This window comes from Gouania willdenowi, chromosome 10 (assembly GCF_900634775.1).
Source record: "Gouania willdenowi chromosome 10, fGouWil2.1, whole genome shotgun sequence".
NCBI lineage: Eukaryota > Metazoa > Chordata > Actinopteri > Blenniiformes > Gobiesocidae > Gouania > Gouania willdenowi.
The window spans coordinates 36,864,507-36,883,125 of NC_041053.1; the positions used below are offsets into that span (position 1 = coordinate 36,864,507).

Genomic DNA, 18,619 nt, shown 5'->3' on the forward strand with positions numbered 1-18,619 from the left:
CTGGTTCCATGTGACCGAGGTTGATAATAGATAATTAATGAACAGCCAGTGATTCTTTCCCATTGTTAAGCTTGTTTTTATTTAAGTAAAGGTAAGTTTGTAAGAAAATATATTGATGTAAAATGCAGCCTGAGAGGCTCAGAGATGATTATAAAAGGAGAACACATTGAAAAGGAATGCCTTTGGGAGAACTTATGAGGAGCTCAGGGGAATCATGACAATAGACTTCACACTTTAAAAATCAGAGTTGATCTCCCATTGAATCCCAAAAGGCCCTGCATTGGCAACAAGAGAGCTTTGAAATGTTGAGTGCATTTATGCTGAAAAAAGAAAAGTATCTTGCATCTTCAAATTCTTACACATCTTTTTTAGTTAATGTATTCGAAAGGCTCCAAAAAGTAATTTGAATTTGATAACGCATGATCATGTGGTCAACACATGCTGATTGCTCATTTCTTGCCACACATAAAACATGCATATTTAACCTGTACATTGGTGGTTAATATAATCTGTTCCACACAATTAAAAGCTCTATTTTCTTTCAGAATAGTGTTTTTGTTAGTTTAATTATCTTACCAGGGATTTAAAACTTAATAACCTTAAGTGCAGGAAAGTTGATGGTCTGTAGATGTTGCAGGAGGTGAAGTAGGAAGGTGCTGAGTCATTGCACAACGTGATTTATTTTTAGGTTAACAAATTGTTATATCTTGATTTTATTTGTCATTAATCATTAATATCCTTTGTTAAAAAAAAACAAAACAAAAAAAAAACATTTATTTCAATAGTTTTTGTTAAGGCTATAAGAAGCCATTGCATAAGAGTCAAAGAGCCACATTAGGCCCCAGAGCCACAGGTTGCAGACCTGAACATCTGGCGTTGAATCATAGTCCATCAGTTCTGGCCCCTCCATGCTGATTCTGATGAGGTCCTCCTCTTTGGTGTCCGTTTCTATGCTCGGTGAGCTCAGCGTGTTTGTTTTTTTTGGCTAGTTGTGTATTGTTAAGTGTATGTTGTGTTTTTATTCTTAGGAGGATGATAATTCACTATATGTGTTTAATTGGTTTCAGCAGCTTTTCAAAAGGCACTTGTATTGTATTGTTTGTTTACAGTGTATTACTTCCATACAGTAGCACCATCCTCCCACTCATGAACTTTATACATGTTTTCTCCCCACAGATGATATGTGCTAAACATCTTTGTGTTTGTCACTTTTATTTCATATTATTTATTTGCATTTGAACACCCAAAGAAACAAAAGCGCCCTGACCTACACTTGTTGTATTTCTCTGGAATAACAAGTAGCAAGAATATGCTTCCCCTTAAGAAACCTTTGTTTGTACCACATCAGCTCTGAAACAGAAATGAGGCAAACTGTTTCTAAGCGATTTTTACTTTTTATTGTTTGATAAAATGACAAGCATGGTGTTTTTCTATAGAAATAACAATTACATGAAGGAACAAAGAAGACGTGGGTACATGAAGGTGCAGTGCTCACAATGTGCTTGGTTACAGGAGATGAGGAATAACAGCTGGGTGTCCTTCTTAAGTCTTTAAAAAACAGAATAAGTGAAATAATATATGCTTGGAAAATAAATACGACCCTACATGAATTTGTGGACTAAAAACAAACTTGAGGACTTACAGTCAGCCGCTATGTACAGGACACAAACTGGAAGGAATTCAAAGGTCAGCATCATCATTTGTACATTTGATTTTAAATGAAAGAAAATCCAAATCATGGCAAATATAAAGAACTGTGGGACATAATTATAAGCTGCTATTCTACAGAGCAAAAACTGCATTTTTCTTAGTTCCCCATAAGGTTTTAGTCACAATTGAAAATGCATAGAAATGTGCCCAGGTAACAAACGCTATCATCAACTTGTCAGCTACAAATATACTGCAGAAACATTTCCAATGAGCCCTTCGTCACATTGAAAGCTCTCCCACAGTATCTACTCCTCTTTCCACCACCACACTAACTCCTCAACACATCAAACTCCCAACATCTACGTCACACAGGCTGTCAAAAATAATAATTTATTTTCCACATAAAACATTTTTTCTAAATGTCTTAAGGTTCAAGTTTATTTATATTATGGGAGAATCTTCTAAAACCCTTGTTAAAGTTGGTACAACTTGACTAGCATCAGTGCCTTCATTTCACTATGGGTTGGATAGAAACCTAACGACGGCAATTCCAAGCCTTTTCGAAGCCGGTATAGTTTGGGATCAGAGGTTACACAGCGCATATCCGTAATGAACCACTCAGTCCCCACTTCAAACAGGAAGGGATCACAGTAAGGGCTTTTTTTAATTAGACTGAGTCGACTGCGTTGGACAGATGGACTGAAGAGAGCTGCTGATTTGCGAGGAACTACGCTCACAATGAATGAACGGGTCAAAGTAAGAGGCGTAGTCTTCAGTCACACTGGGAATAATTGTACTGATTTCTCAGATGGGCGGGAATTTTTCCTTCAAGGCACGGGAAAATAGTCAGGGATTGTAGACTTAAATGAAATGGATAAAAATGTGTATGTGTATTTTTGTTGCCGGTTCACATTAGTTTGAGTTGTTATTTAGATTATCTACAGCATTCCTGCAGCACATGGAAAACCACTAAAAGTTAACGCATACTTTCACATTTACAAATTTAAAACCAATTGTCCGGAAATAATTAGCAAATAGCGTTGTTGACTCTAGTAAACCACTAAGTTAATAACAAAAGACTCTGCTTTGAGGAAAAAAAAGGTAATCGTTCCTATTTTCATTCTTTTTAATGGATGAACGGATACATTAATTTGGTTTCTGTGTCTGTGGTTTTCACTAACAGACTTTCACAAAGGTAAAGAATCTGCAACAGAAATTTAGTGCAACAGTACCTCAAAGAGAAATCCTCGCTCACAAGCTCTTGACGTGATGACTTAAGAGTCTCCTACCCACACCACTACGTTCCCTTTAACCACATCCGTGATCTCACAGTTGAGCTTGTTGAGCCGTCCGTCCAGGATGAACAGGGACTCCCTGGACGGCGTCATGAGATACTGTCCAAACAGTCCGCTGTCCACCAAGACCCGGTTGGTGCTGCTCCACGGCCAGTCAAAGGACTTGATGGCTTCTTTCAAGCTTTTGATCATCTTAACTTTACCGCTGCTCAGCTCCACAAACAGAGCGTCAGTTTGACGGCCTGAGCTACCGAACACGTTGTACTGGTGAATCTCTGTGAAGGAGCGCTGGAAAGCCAAGTCGGACAGGTGGAGGTTGGTGTGGATGTCGAAGGGCTCGTGGATCTGACCTCTCTCTGAGATCGTCTGGATCCTCATCAAGCCATCGTCGTCGTCGACGGTGACCAAGTAATGGCCATCTGGAGACACGTGGGGAGTCCCGGTGACGTCGCGGTTTTGACCGATCACGGTGTCTGTGACGCTGTCCAGGATCAGTTGGGGCTGCATTGCACCGGTAGAGTCCGCCTTGCAGTAAACAAAGTAGTAACCGCCAAGATGGGAGTATGCCACGGACTCAGGGATGCAGTTGTAGTCCCGCAAACTGATGTTTTTGACATACGATGTTGTCTCCAGGTCGATTTTGTGAAGGACGGGCTCATTGCGATGAAAGACAAGACCAAACCTGGTGATTTAAAAACAAAAAGGTAGTATTTTTGTCACATACATATGCTATTTTGTATATGTATATGTGGTACATTTCACTAGGCGTTATAATACATCATTATGATTTCAAACACCAAATAAATTAGTACCAGTGTTGTCGTCTCGAGACACCAGATTTTTAAGATCTTGATCTTGTCTCGGACTTGAAAGTATCTTTACTTGGTCTTGTCTTGGTCTCAAAGTGCCTGAACTTGGGATTTTTTTGTGAAGACCAGTCAAGACAAGCACTGATATCTGATATTCTTCAGCTTTACTAATGTGACAATGAGGAGAAGAACTTGGTAAAACGATGAATATTTCAGATTCATGTGTTTTTGTCTGTCAAATATATTTTAAATAAACTAAAACTAAAGAGAGAATGTTCTTTAACTGTTTAACCTTGTCATGGTTTTTAAAATGTATTGTTATGGCCTCTGTCTTGACTCTGTTTCAACTCCCAAAAGTCTTGGTCTTGCCTTGGTCTCGGTGCATTCTGGTTGGTATTGGCCAAGTCTTGCTTTTCACTACTAAGTACTAAAAGCCACTTTGCCCCCAGGTTATGGTTAATGCTGTATCTTGTGACTAGCAGTGTGCATCTCTTTTTAATTCCTATTTGTTTGAACTCGCTTTATTTTCTTATTGTTGTCCTTTTCGTTGTCACACTGCAGAAATTCTTTCTCATGCTGTCCAGAAAAACTTGACATTTATGGATGTTTTATTTTTGGTTTCATGTTACCCGCGATTACGCTGGACAATATCCAGTAAAGGGATCTTTTAACAAAATAAAGGAAAGATCAATCATAGATCGACAATATCTGTGAGCTTGCTGAATGGTACACCCCGTCACGCACCTATCTAGCCACTCATGCACTCAACGCTGGCCGTTTTTCTTACTGCTAAACCCGTGTACATTACAACTAAATGCAAATACAAAAAATACATAGTTAAATTTTTCTGTGACCGATGTCTTCATGCATTCCATACAAAGAATACCATGATTTTACTCACAGTGGATCACTAATGCTATATTGTGTTTAATTTGCACATCTTAAAACGGGTGCTAAATAGAATTTTGACCAGGTTGCGCGTTGTGTGCAAACTGCATTCAAAACAACTTGGAAATGCCCATTCAGATCTGTCTTTAAAGTGTTCCAGATGCAGCACCTCACTTTTGCATACTTCACGCCTTTTACACTAGAATATCGGCTGCCATTTTAGCCTGACAGCATCCAATGCAGTGCTCCTGTAAATGTAATTTCAGTTGGTTACATTTTAGATTTTAGGTGGGTTTGTTTTCAATTATTCAACTGTGCTTTTGGTTGTTGTTTCTAAGTTGATTGAAGGTTTAAATCAGTGTTTCTCAAACTTTTTTGGCTGGAGTACCCCTTTCTCTTATTTCTGAGTCCAAATATCCAGTTTGTTCAACTACAACATTTTGCTCAGAATACTATGAAAAAACAACTATAGAGCATAATTATGGAAAGAATGAGTAAAAACACACATTTTAAAGAATTTCAATTTGTAAATAAGTGGAAAGAAACAGTATTTAGTGCCTACTGAATAGATTTATTTCTAAAGTTTTTCATTTTCGGTCATAATTTTCATCACACGTGTCAAACTCATGGCCAAATCTCGCCCATTGGAGCATCCAATTAGGCACGTAGGAGAAGTAAATATTACAAAGAAAACATGAGTCATTGTGTAAATGAAACTCAACAATATTTGCAGGTGCTCAGTTTTACCAGTGCTTATATCTCATGATTTCAGTCACTTTTAATGTCAAAATTCTTACAAAATCATTTAAATTTTCCGCAAATTATGACATATTTCTTTTAGTCAAACAGAAATTTCACAATCTAGGAAATTTAAAGTGAAGATTCTGTTGGGACTGATATCTGTCACTTATTGCTTAGATATTGTCTTTTTTATATATTTATTATGTTATGTATACGAAGAAGTGTAAACTAGAACACAATAATGTTGAAATAACTACTTGTTTTCCCAAATTAAATCTGTGGTCAACTTGAGATCAAGCTGCTCCGTTTTTGGCCCCTGAACTAAAATGAGTTTGAAACCCCTGATTTACATCATCATTATGATGATGCCGATTATGTATTAATTTATTTTTAACTAAAAATAAACATTATAAAACCCCATATTTTTACTGATTTAATTTGTCAATTTTCCACTCTCAAGTACCCCTTGTCGTGCCATTGCGTATCCCTAGGGGTACATGTACCCCCATTTGAGAAACACTGGTTTAAACGAAGAAGCTAAACTTCTTTTCCAAATAAAGAACCAAAAAGGCTCTTAAAAAGGTTGCTTTCTTTTCCTTTAGTTTCTGATGGGAAAAGCCTCTTAGATTGAAGTAAAACATCTTAAGCTAGACTATAGTCAGTCTAGTTGTACTTACTGGCCCAGGAACAAAGTCTTGACCCTGACAAGCTTCTTATCCACAGTCGAGCGTCATCGACACTTTCCTTTGTAATTAAATGATAGCTGTAATATGCGTGTGCCTGGATCGCTACAAAGCTGCTCATTAGAAAAACCCAAAGACTCTCTTTAACGGTACATTAAACTTTAGCAGCTGAGGAGGGGAGAGAAAGGAAGAATATGCACAGAACTGACAGGTCTCAATTAAATGACAATACCAGCTGATCGATGATGACAGGCCCTTCAATCTAGTCGTCATTCATCATTTTTTATGCCATCTGAACATCAAGCTGTCTGTACATGTGCACAGAACAAAATGACAGTTTGAAAGCCACGGAGCACATAATCATCAGCGCGAGGAAAATCATTGATCCGCATCTCAAACTGTCCACGAGGGCCAGACAGGATAATGGGCCGAGTCTTAGAGAGGGGATAATCCATGTGGCTTGTGTTTGTTCTTTTATGTTCCCTCAGGTAACAGCAAGGAAATGTGGAACATTCTAAGTCTAAAGGAAACTGGAGTATTACAGCAACAGGACGCAGGTTTAAATATGTATTTACATCTGACGTCTGTTAGATCTTTAATGCTTTGAGGATGAGCTGCAGTTCATCAGATTGCTGTTAGTTGTATTTTGGACCTTGATGTTTCAGATCTCTGGGGATCGACCTCTAAAGAGGACCACAAAGACCTTTTTATTTATTTATTCAAAGTGTTGTCAGATCCAGTATTAGTGTACTGACAACCAGGGAAGCTCCTCCTCCTTTGTTTCCAGCACCAAGCTGCTGAGAGAGTTCTTCTTTTTGTACAGATTCATCTAATCCCCTCATTATTTTGAAGGTGTCTTTTGACTTTATATGTTTCGAAAAGAATGAACAAGCTTAAACTCTTTCACTAAAATAAACATATGAGGAATGTTGTGTCCTTGAACGTTTCATATATTAGTGACATGGATAAAAATAGTTGGTTCTTGATAGATTACTTCATTTAATATCTTCTGGCTCCAAACTGATTTTCAAAGTAGTTTTGTCACAAACACATTCAGATTTGAATACATTTGCATCTAAAAACACTGACACTAAAAACAAAAAGACGTAGAAGCTGAATAACTTAATAAAAAGTTGTTGGTTGGCGGAATCTTCCATTCAGAAAAATAGGTGAAAAAAAAATTGAAATCCAAGTGTTAAGAAGGGATAAATAAATCTATAAAAACTGATTGATTTTCATGTTCTGTTTAGAAGACAACCAAAAAAAGCCTGTTTTTTTTGTATTGTGTGAGCAGAAGTTAGCGTTTTCAGAAGTAAGAGCACATATAGGATGGCGCTGAGTAGGTGAGAAAAAGTATTGTGGCGCTGCTAATAGTGTATTGAAAATAAGATGATTTGATTCTATCCCCACTTTGGTGTGAAAAGCAGATGAAAAGCCTTGTTTTGCCATATGAAAAATCACATTATCATGGGCGAGAAAAACACAGGTAGAAGTAACAACGAAAGAAGATAAAAGCACTTTCCTGATATGCGGACTTGGGCTAGTTTGTAATGGTCGCATTTACAGAACATGGAGTCACCGCTAGCTTAACCGCTAGCTTAACCACTTGCTTAACCAATCTTTGTCGCCTTTTTAATAAGTGTTGACGAGGCCACTGGGAGCGTAGCCCAAAGCATTGCAGGAAGACCTGCTAACAGTGTACGGTATCATGTTTTTTCTGCAGTCAGTGTCTTCTCCTCATCCTTCTCTCTCTGCTCTGTTTCAGGTGTCGTGAAGCTGATGATGGCAGTTCCTGATCTGTGGTTCACGGTTCAACTAGTCTGGGACACTGATGTTCTATCTCTCTATCCTGTTCTGTTGGTCCTTCTGTCCACTAGCCCCAACCAGTCAACGCAGATGGCTGCCACCTCTGAATCTGGTTCTAACAGAGATTTCTTCCTGTTAAAAGGGAGTTGTTTCTTCTCACTGTCGCTAAATGCTTGTTCATGTGGATCTTTTTTTTTTCCTTATTATTACGATTTCTATATTTTGATAGCGCTATAAGATGACCTTTGATGTAATTTGCGCTATATAAATAAAGTTGAATTGAATTGAATATGCGATCTTACTTTGAAAATGGCAACTCATGGTTGTACTATATAAAATAAACGGGCTTGTTTGTTTCTGTCTTGTTACTGTATATATAATTATCCAAACAGGAAATTCTAAAGTTTTGTTTACCCCTTTCTCGACACTGATCAAACAACATGCCTTGAGTTTCAATCTTAATTTTTGACCAAGTTAAGTTTTAAATCTGTTCAAAAACCTAGAGGAAACTTATTTTTAGCTGTCACATAGTACATAGTATCTTTTAGAAGAGCTGTGTGCATACTTTGCAAAACTCATGCACCACAAAAAGAATCTTAAAAGCGACAAGTTTTCAATGTTTTGATTCAGAGAGCGAGAGAGAGAGAGAGAGAGAGAGAGAGAATGCTGCTGTCATGTCTGCACCTTTCAGGTGGTACCAGTGGACAGGAACATTGGTGAAAGTAGCTGAAATAGTCCTGAGAAACTCAGCCACTGAACTATTCCCAAAAAGTGTTGAAAGTCCTGAAAAGATGATAAAGGCAAAACGTCTCACATTACAATGACATGTTCCTCTATTGCAAAGCCAGCCAGGCTGCGTTTACTATTCCCATGTGGCATTTGGTTTCACTCTTTGACATGATAGATATTTTTCACTTTGAATGATTAAATCATCTATTTTTATCTTCTAATGTGTGATCAAGGGATAATTTTCAGAAGGTAAATCACTGATGAAAAATATATGCAATGCTGAGGAAAGAAGTTGCAACAATTGAGAGTGCACGTTAAAGTCAATTCAAACTTTTGTTTTTCCTCTCTCAAACACTTCAAATCAACTCGTACAACTACTTATCAGAGTTGGGGTCAATTATAATTGTAATTGCGTAATTTATAAAGAATTACAATTATGGAGTAATCATAATTGTAAATTAAAATGTCTGTTGCTGTCGTAATTGTAATTAAATTGTAATTGAGTTTAGATAATGACTTTGTAATTGTACTTGCCATTCAAATTCTATGAAAACGGGAACCAGGTTACAACATAGCTATGAAATATACAAATATGCTTATTTTTATTAAAACAGTTCATTTTGGACCCCGCCCCCCCTCCCCAAACGCAAACTGTGACCATATGAACGATGCAATGATACATTAAAAAAATAACTGCCACACATTTCTTCTTCTGGAGTTTTTCACTTTTTCTTCTACTTTTGCATTAACTGACATGTCAACGTGGAAGTCTGGTGAAGAGAACATTTTTAGGACAGTGGTTCTCAAGCTTATTTGGCTGAAGTATGCCCGACTACAACAATTTATTTTTAGGAATGTTTTTATCATTTCCGCTCATCTCCCTCCTGATGTGTGACCAAGACTGACCTTTGTAATTTGTGTTCATGTTCTAATCAAGATCATTTCTATCATTTTGTGTTTTTTTGTTGTTTTTCATCTGTTCTTTTTAATATTCAGTATATTTTTGTCTTATTTTGTGTGTTTTTGTTGTTGTTTTGTGAGTTGCTTGTATAAACATTTAGTATGATTATCATTTTTAAATAAAAATAAACATTCTAAAACCTCATATTTTCAATGCTTCAGTTTTTTAATTTCCTGCGTACCCCTTGTAGTGCTATCGCGTAAACCCATTTGAGAAGACCAACATCACAGTTCTTACTTCTCCCAAAAATTAATCAGAAAGTATTTATTGAAAAGGTTGAGACTTATAGGTTTAGCGACAAAATGAACTTTAGGTCACTGCACGCACGGACAACAAAAAAAGCTTTTGTGTGTCAATAAGCGATACCAGGTTGTGGAACAGTGTGTGTGTGGAAACAAAATAAAATTTCTGAATTTAAAGCAATTTAAACATAAATACATTAAATGTACTGTATCTTCTTGAAGCATTAGTGTTAAAGGTAAAAAAAAAAAATTATAATTAGGTGTGTATATACTCACATACAGTACGTGTAAATGTATACTGGATTACATGAATGTCATAATTATATAGATATATATCAGTGAAATATCTCTCTTTTTATATTGCAGATATGTGTATATTATAAGAAGATTATTATATAGAAATAAGTATATAGTACGAGATAATACAAAGGGGGGGATCATATATGTACAGGCTTCAAGTGCAGGATTTTGTAACCATTTATTTTCTCTTTGCTTTGCTTGATTTTTTTATTGCAATTATTATTATTATTCATATCATTTTAATTCTGGTAAATTCACTGCAGTTGTGTTCATGTTTGAAATAAAAATCCAATCAAATCAAAATGAAACGGCTTTCTGTACCTCTATTTATATATCAGCAGGTCAATAAGGCTGTGGATTGTTCTGCAAAACAATAGGTTTTCATATGTGATGAAATCATTATCAGTTACTGTTTGATGTGAACACAGCTGTGTTGATTCAATAATAGAGCGAGCTCGCTCTCAACCAAACTGACAGCTGCTGTTTGTCGTTTGTACCAATGATTAATGCATCAGAGACCACCCTGTGGTTGTGTACGTCAGGGCTGTGATCATCTGAAGTGACGTTGTGTTCTGACGATCCCATCTGCCTGTCACTATCCTCCTCTGTTTGTGAACCACTATTCCTGAACACTTACTACCTCAATGATGTTTGCTCTGCAGATGAGTTTAAAGATCGTGCACGGTGACAACTCCAGCAAACAGAAACACATCAATGCAACACAGTCCAACCATACTCCAGCATTAACCCATGGTGCACCTTTGAAAATCACATCAGATCTTTTTAACCTAACTATAGATATAAAATGTTCATTATATTTCTGTATTTAAATTTTTTTTTTTTACATTTTCATGCCATTTTTTTTTCATAAAAACACGTTTTTTTCAGTAAGAAAAACCCAAAATTTGCATTTAAAGAAGAAGAAAAAAAGGTGCAAAGTGGAATATTTAATATGAGTTCATTACAGCCTTGACTACGTATAGGTCAATAATTGGGAGGAACATTGATTTTGAGACATTATTACTTTTAGATCTATGAGCAAACGTACAGTCTGAGCTTATACCAAAATGGTACCCTTCATAAAAGTGTCTTCAAAATGTCATTATTTTAATTGTTTTTTCCCAGTTTTTTTCTTTACATCAGATCTTCTGAACAACTTCAAGCCTTACCATATATAAAGTTTTTAGTACATATCTGTGATTTTTTAAAACGTTTTATATGCTCTTTTAGTCATAAAAACGCCTTTTATTTATTCTAATAAGAAAAACACAAAATATGCATTTGTATTTTTTTTTTTTTAAACAAGGCACAAAGTGGAATATTTGGTATGAGTTTATTACAGCTTTGACTATTGGTCAATAATTAATCAAAACATTGATTTTGAAGCATTATTACTATGAGCATTTATTGAAAAAACCTACACTTTTTGAGCTCAGATACCAAAACTGTATCCTTCATAAAACTTTCATAAAAATGTTTAATTTCCGCCCTGTTTTTTCACATCAGATGTTTTTTAACATCTTCAAACCTAATCATCGGGAAAGCATTTTTATTATATTTCTGTATTTTGTACGTTTTTTGTAATAAAAAACTTTTTTTTCAATAAGAAAAACACTTAATATGCATTTTTTTTTTCCAAAATAAGGTGCAAAGTGGAATATTTGGTATGAGTTTATTACAGCATTGACTAGGTCAATAATTGGTATTGATTTTGAAGCACTATTACTTTTAGAGTTATGAGCCTTTTTTGAAAAAACCTACACTCTTTGAACATACCAAAACAGTGTTCCTCAATTTTTTTTCAACAACTTCAGACCTAACCATAGATATAAAGTTTCTTATTATAATTGTCATCATTTTTTAATGAGAAAATTATGCATTCATTTTCCAAAAATAATGTGCATTTTGTATGTCGAAGGTAGAGGATTGGATTTATTAGCTATTTATGGGAAAAACCACTATATCAGGATAACATAGTATATCCAAAATATGTGGTTATAATGGGAGTCAATGGGACGAAATCCGTCCTGAGTGTAGGTGCATTTTATATCTCCTGTTCTATACATTGTGCAATAAAAATGATCATGGAATTATGAACATGACAATAAAAGAAAACTCCTGTCCAAAGTTCATACAATTTGACTTTAACTGAATGAGATATTGACAATTTAAAAAAACTGAATAAGCAGAAGGTACATGTTTGGTCTCCAAAAGTTAAGATAATTAAATACATATTTTGGTTCCCATCTGTGTTAATATTTAGACAGTTGTGAAAAATTGAAGCAGGCCAGGAAAGCTGGAGGGTACCCAAGATACATTACGTGTGTAAATATATAAAACAATGGACTTTCTGTTGATCGAGACTGTATAATAAATGATGACACGATGCTTTGTTGTAGTTTACAGAGAGATTACTCAATCATTAAACAATCCTGGGAAGTTAGTGAACGAGAGTTGCCTGTTCAATCACTTGCTGGAAAATCAACAGATCGATGCTACAGCTTCAGCTAAAAGGCAAACGTCCTTGTTCCAATGAGATGTATTGAAAAAAAAAAAAAGAAAAGCTGGATAGTGGGATACTTCTGGGTTTACGCAGATGATTTTAAGAGGCTGTTTGCCATCTGTCATTGTGTCACAATTATTAGTAATTGAGTCTTGATGCATACATCAGGCAAGGAATAGCAAACCAGCAGTTGTTTAGCTGGAGGCGGCATTTCTTTTTCACCAGCTGCATTACCAAGCGACGAGTAGTACAGTCACAAATTGTAAATCAATGACAAATATTGTTAGTTTGACTGAAGTGAGATCATTTAAAGCTGCTTCCCGTGACGTGTTTTAAATCAGATTAAATTAGATTAGTGTATGCCTCATAGATCAATGAATCAAACATCGTTTACTTCAAGAAGAAAGGAAAAAAAGGTCAAACTTACCTTTTAAAAAGTTTGTTTTCATCTCCACCCTAAACACTCCATTTGTTAACATTTTCGTGCATTGCACTATGGGAAGTGGAGTCCCGTAAATAGACGCATATCAGTATTTTTTTTCAGGAGAAATACCCTGGATTTATTATCTAAGAGCCCTACATGTCTTCATCAGCATTAAAATAAATGAGTTATTGTCCCTACTAGCTTTAAGTTAAGAAACAAAAACCTATTGTTGGTTAGAATAATTACCGTTAACCATTGTTTAAATTGTGCCTTTTTCTCAAGCGATGTCTTGTGCAAGAAGGATTCTGCACTTCAAAAAAGGGAAACATTGGGAGTTATTATTTCCTAACTTGTTGGTAATTATCCAGAAAGTGTTGAGGTCAGGCTCACTTGGGATCAAATGAAGTTGTATGCAGCCCTTAAAGAAAAATGAGTGAAATAACCCTGGTGTTGAATATAAATATAAAGAAAATGTATGTGGGATACATATGACAGTAAATGGTGATTGTGCTCACATCAGTCTTTAGGAAACCAGGTTTTTGTGCTAAAAAGTGTGAAAAAAATTAAAACCATAGCATTTTATATTCATTTATTTGGTAATATGGCTTTAAAAAAATGGCCTAAAGAATGAAACAAATGTCATAAGTCCCTGAAAAGCAGCAACATTCGCTTATCGACAGAAATGTTGACTAACATTGTCCAAAAAACCGACAGTTTTCTAAAACCCATCACGAGCACCCATCACATTACACCTTCCTGTGATTGATCTAAATTCAGCCGTGGCAGCAGCTCCACCCACGGAAGCTCCACACACACAAACAGAGGGTTGCTTACTTCTTCTCTACAGGAGACCATTCACATCCTGGAATCCTGCAGACCTCCTGCTTGTTCCTGGACTCTTTCTGACATCAGCCAATCGTTTGGGGCTAGATTTTCTCTGTCCACGTTAAGGCTGAGCGTGACAGCTGCTTAAGGTGATTTGAAACCACATGGTGTTTAGGTATGCTCCTAGTTCAGCCCGTCTGTGAGCCACGTAGGAACATATCATCAAGTAGGTGGAGTGCAAACCTTTACCCAACAGACGTTGGTTTTATTTACTTGGTTCTGGTTTAATGAAAACAAAGAATTTCAACATTCATTCCCACATACAGTTATGGGCCAGTAAAAATAGTAAAAATAAGTTTTTTTTTTATTTTTTATTTCAAGAGACTGTCCCCCAAGAACCAATGCAGATATGTGAATAAGCATTGGTGATGTGAACAGTCTATCTTCATAACTCAAAACTGATCAAATTACAGGAAGCTGAGACATATGCTAAGTTGTTTACTGAAGGCTCAAGCTATTCCAGCCCCAAACCCCAACTATTTTTCTTTTTAATTTGAGGGGCTGGCATGTCCACCAGATAGGATGTACGGTAAATCTTTCTGTATATTCCGAGAGAGTAGGTGGAGCTATATTACTATACCAAATTTCAGTTTCCTATGTGATGTAGTTCTTGAGATATTTAAAGCTGAACGTGGAAGAAAAATAAGGACACGCAAATCAAGACACATCCCCCTCACTAAATGGTCCATATCTCAGAAAGTATTAATCGGAGTGTGCCAGTTGAATTATTAAGGAGCAATTGGTGAAAATTTCAGAATTTTGAGTGCATGGGATGTCCTGAAAATGTGTTGAAAGGACATGGAAGGACCCTTTTCCTAAGGGTGCATTCACATTAAAGGTTCCTAGTGCAGGTTAAACGCTCCAAGATTTGTTTGTCTGGATATTCAGACTTGTTTGGTTGGTGTGAACATGCTGAAAAAGTGGATCAGGCTGGACGATTCTAGAGCGAACGTTTTGGCCGGATTCAAAACGTCTTCCAATCAAAGAGATTCAGATGTGTTGTGAACACAAATGCTTTCGGTTTAGACCAAACACACAAAGTGTCAAAGATATAGGAGATGTAGAGCGCACGGCATTGTGGGTGGGCAGGAGAACCGGCTACGGCATGAATCAAAAGCACGGAAACCTGTTGAACAAAATAGATTTTCTGCACATTTTTATTAGATGGGAGCCTCTTTTTCTCATTCCTTTTCGTCTGCCAAGAAAAGTCTCTACTCCAGTAACGGCGCCCCCAAGTGACAAGCTCATGCAACGACCAAAATTTCTGGACTATAAGCCGCTACTTTTTTTTCTCACGCTTTGAACCCGGCGACTTAAACAATGACATGGCTAAATTATGGATTTTTCCCGGTTTTATAAGCTTCATGCCAAAAAAGAAATTGAGCTCTGTCACATCAGACCAGGTGGAACAATGAAATTAACATTAAATCATTCTTGCTCGCACTGAATCATTCTGATCACTCATTTTGTCATGACGCACACTGCCTCATCATAGCAACGCGACACGGAGAAATGTTGTCCGAGAGAGAGAAAGAGAGAGAGAGAGAAAGAGAGAGAAAGAGAGCCTGCTGCAGCAGCAGAAAGATGAAGTAAAAGTCATCCAGTTTGTAATAGAAGAATAAACAGAATAAAGTTGTTAAATCACCGCGTTAGGTTTGTTCAGGATAGATCAGTGTTCTGGACTCTGAGGCTGATGGAGACGCTTCCGTAAGGAGGATCAGAACAGTCTGTATCCAGACTGTTCTGATCTCTGCTCCGTCGACAGTAAAAGTCAGCCAGTTTGTACTGTAATAGTAGCATAACAGCATGAAGTTGCCAAATCACCACATACGTATTCTGACTCAGAGTCCGACTCGCTGTGATCGTTCCGCGGTAGTTCACGGTAAGAAGAGTGAACAAAGTGGTGTATCAGTCTGGTTCCAGTAAAAAGTGACCATAAAAAGCTGTAAAAGGACTGATATGGAGACGTGGGTCAGTGAAGAGGAGACTTCGTGTAGTAAAAGAAACTTATCAGTTGAAACACAGACATTTCTCTGCAACCTAACTTGAGTACAGAAGCCCGCCTACCTGCCCGTTCTGATTGGCTGGAGTTGTCTGTCGGGCACACTCATCAGCCAATAGGGTGCGGCCTATGTTAGGCTGCGGCATTTGTGTGGATTTTTCTTAGACAAATGCTAAATATTTGTAATGCGACCAATAAAACAGTGCGCTGTTACATCAGAAGCTGTTTGGAGCGGATCAAAAAGTGATCTGTGAACACTAACCGAGCCAAATCAAGGTGATAAAATTATCTGTTGTTCTCCACCCAAAAGGCCCGAGTCCAGGACAGTACCGGTGTGAAAACACCCTAATTATACTTAATTTTTTTATCGATTACTCTGGTTCCAAATATTTTTTTAGGCTCCATAGTGTAATGCATTACTGTTGAAAAAATCATTTAATCTTTTCTGGAGATTTTTTCTCTCCCAGTATGATCAAAATCCACAGGAGATAATGCATTTTTAAAGGTTTTTGTTGACCCATGTGTATTTCACCTTGCACAGTCCCCTTCATTAAGTCTAGTTAGAGCTGCACAAGCCGTATCACGGTGATCAGCATTTTCTTGGCCTTTTGGAAGCTCAGCAGTGTAATTACACGGCCTGTAGCCGGTAACAGCGATGTGCATTGCTTAACATCACATCAGGTTTCCCAGCAGCTGGAGATGGACTGAGGTCCAAAGTGCCAGGAAACTGCACTAAAATATTAAGGGAAGGGATTTATTTAGATTCATGTTGCTGCACATATTCATTCATGCAAGATTACCCTCAAACCCAAAGGTATTTGTAAGTTATAGGTCTATTGAAATGTAACTTTATACCTTGTTTTCATGCACAGATAAATCATGTTATAGCTATAACATGAGTCACCTGTATTTGTACTGAGTTAATAATAACTTTCACCCATTTATTTAAAAAACAAGTTCCTATTCAACCTTTTTAAGACTAACGTTTTTCCCCCCGAGGTCTTTTCATACCATTATGTGATTTTGATGCATCCATTTATTTCACCCTGTATACAGGCCAAGGCTCTCATAAAATGTGTTACAATAAGACACAATCCACAACGTTGGTTCATATCGCCTTTGCAAATGAATACAAAGTAGATGCAAATGTCTCAGCGCTGAAAGCGTTAAATGATAATGAAACACTTCAGGTGTGCCTCTCACCTCTTTCAGCTCAAGGCTAAAGCCAAACACGAAGCAACCAGAGTGTCTCAAGAGGAACTGATTTACATTTACTGTCATGATCCATTGGTTTCAGTGGTGACACTTGAAATGTTCTTTCTGTACAGACGCAGGCTGGTAATTTGTTCCATCCATTTTGAAATTCCTATTATTGTTATTAATATTCTCATCCAATTTTTTTAATTTTTTTTAATTTTACATACCAAAAATAGTAAAACTTATACTTTCATTGATTAGGAAGCCTAAGAAGGTAACCAATCAATATGAACATGTACTTTACAGCCAATTTCAGACCTGTTATCATAAGAGATGCTAACAGAAAGCTATAAACAAGATCAAGGTTAACTTTTATTTCTTTCAGGCTCAGTAATTGTGATTAATTGTAATTTTACTTTAGTAATTGAGAAAATAATTGCAATTAAACTTTCTGAGGATAAAAAAAAATTGTGATTTAATTGTAATTTGAAAAAATGCTGGTTACTGTAATCATAGTTGAATTGTAATTGAATATGGATAATTGAAAATGTAATTTTAACTGATAAATATAATTGAGCCCAAAGCTGGAAGGTTCCATTGTGGATCTCTTTAATTACACACCTCTGGGTAATTATTCTCAACTGAAACAGTTTTTTTGCTCAGGAGGCTTGAAAATATGTTGAGTAGAAGGAAATGTGATAGTGTTGGATTGTACAGGATGTGCCGTACGTACCTGATGTGGTTGATGATGAGGCTGGAGGCGGGGATGAAGAAATCATCCACTCTGTCGAAGCGCCTGCCGACGGGTTGCGTGTGCACGACGTGATGGGCGACTCTTCCACTGGCCTGATTGATCACCTGGTGAACATAGAGACAGAAGCATGTGGGTGGTTAACATGAGCTTGATGAATGCACACAACACTGCTGGTTTCTTCTCAGTATGGGCTTTCAGCTCATAATTCATCAAAGTAGCTTCAATTAAATAACAGGAATGAATAAAGACGATGGAGCCTGGATCATCCATTAGTGTTCAAAACAACGTTATTCATGTCATTCCAGCAACTCTATTTTTGTCTTCTTTTTGACGAATATGTTAAGGTTTTATTTATTCTTCCAACTGTTTATTATGATATCCGAATATTTTTCGACTGACAACTGCCAGTCTTCATCTGAGGCATCTGCTGATCAGTTTGATGTTTCTTTTGAAGTTTCCTTTACTTCCACGTTGTAATTCCAGCAAGATTGTTTTTGTCTTTTTTAACTAATATGTTAATTTTAATTTATTCAGACAAACTGTTCCTCAGGAAATCCACTTCAATCTCCTGACCGATTTCGACTGACAACTGCCAGTCTTCATCAAAGGCATCTACTGATCGCTTTGATGTTTCCTTGACTTCCGCGTCGTAATTCGAGCAAGATTCTTTTTGACTAATATGTTATGGTTTCATTTATTCAGACAACTGTTTCTCAGGAAATCCACTTCGATATCCTGACATGTATTATT

General features: G+C 36.7%; 2 protein-coding genes across 2 annotated transcripts in view; both read right to left on the reverse strand.

Annotated features, from left to right (window-relative positions):
- anxa5a (annexin A5a) overlaps positions 1-18,619 on the reverse strand; it is a 1,189,405-nt gene that overhangs the window by 478,289 nt on the left and 692,497 nt on the right. The gene's annotated exons all lie outside the window — the stretch shown is intronic.
- The window catches only part of fstl5 (follistatin-like 5), a 266,604-nt gene continuing 249,407 nt past the window's right edge, over positions 1,423-18,619 (reverse strand). The window contains exons 15-16 of the mRNA XM_028458956.1: positions 17,849-17,973; positions 1,423-3,627 (exon numbers count right to left, since the gene is read on the reverse strand). Of these exons, the coding sequence (XP_028314757.1) occupies positions 2,925-3,627; positions 17,849-17,973 (828 nt within the window). The 3' untranslated portion in view covers positions 1,423-2,924. The remainder of the gene's footprint in view (positions 3,628-17,848; positions 17,974-18,619) is intronic.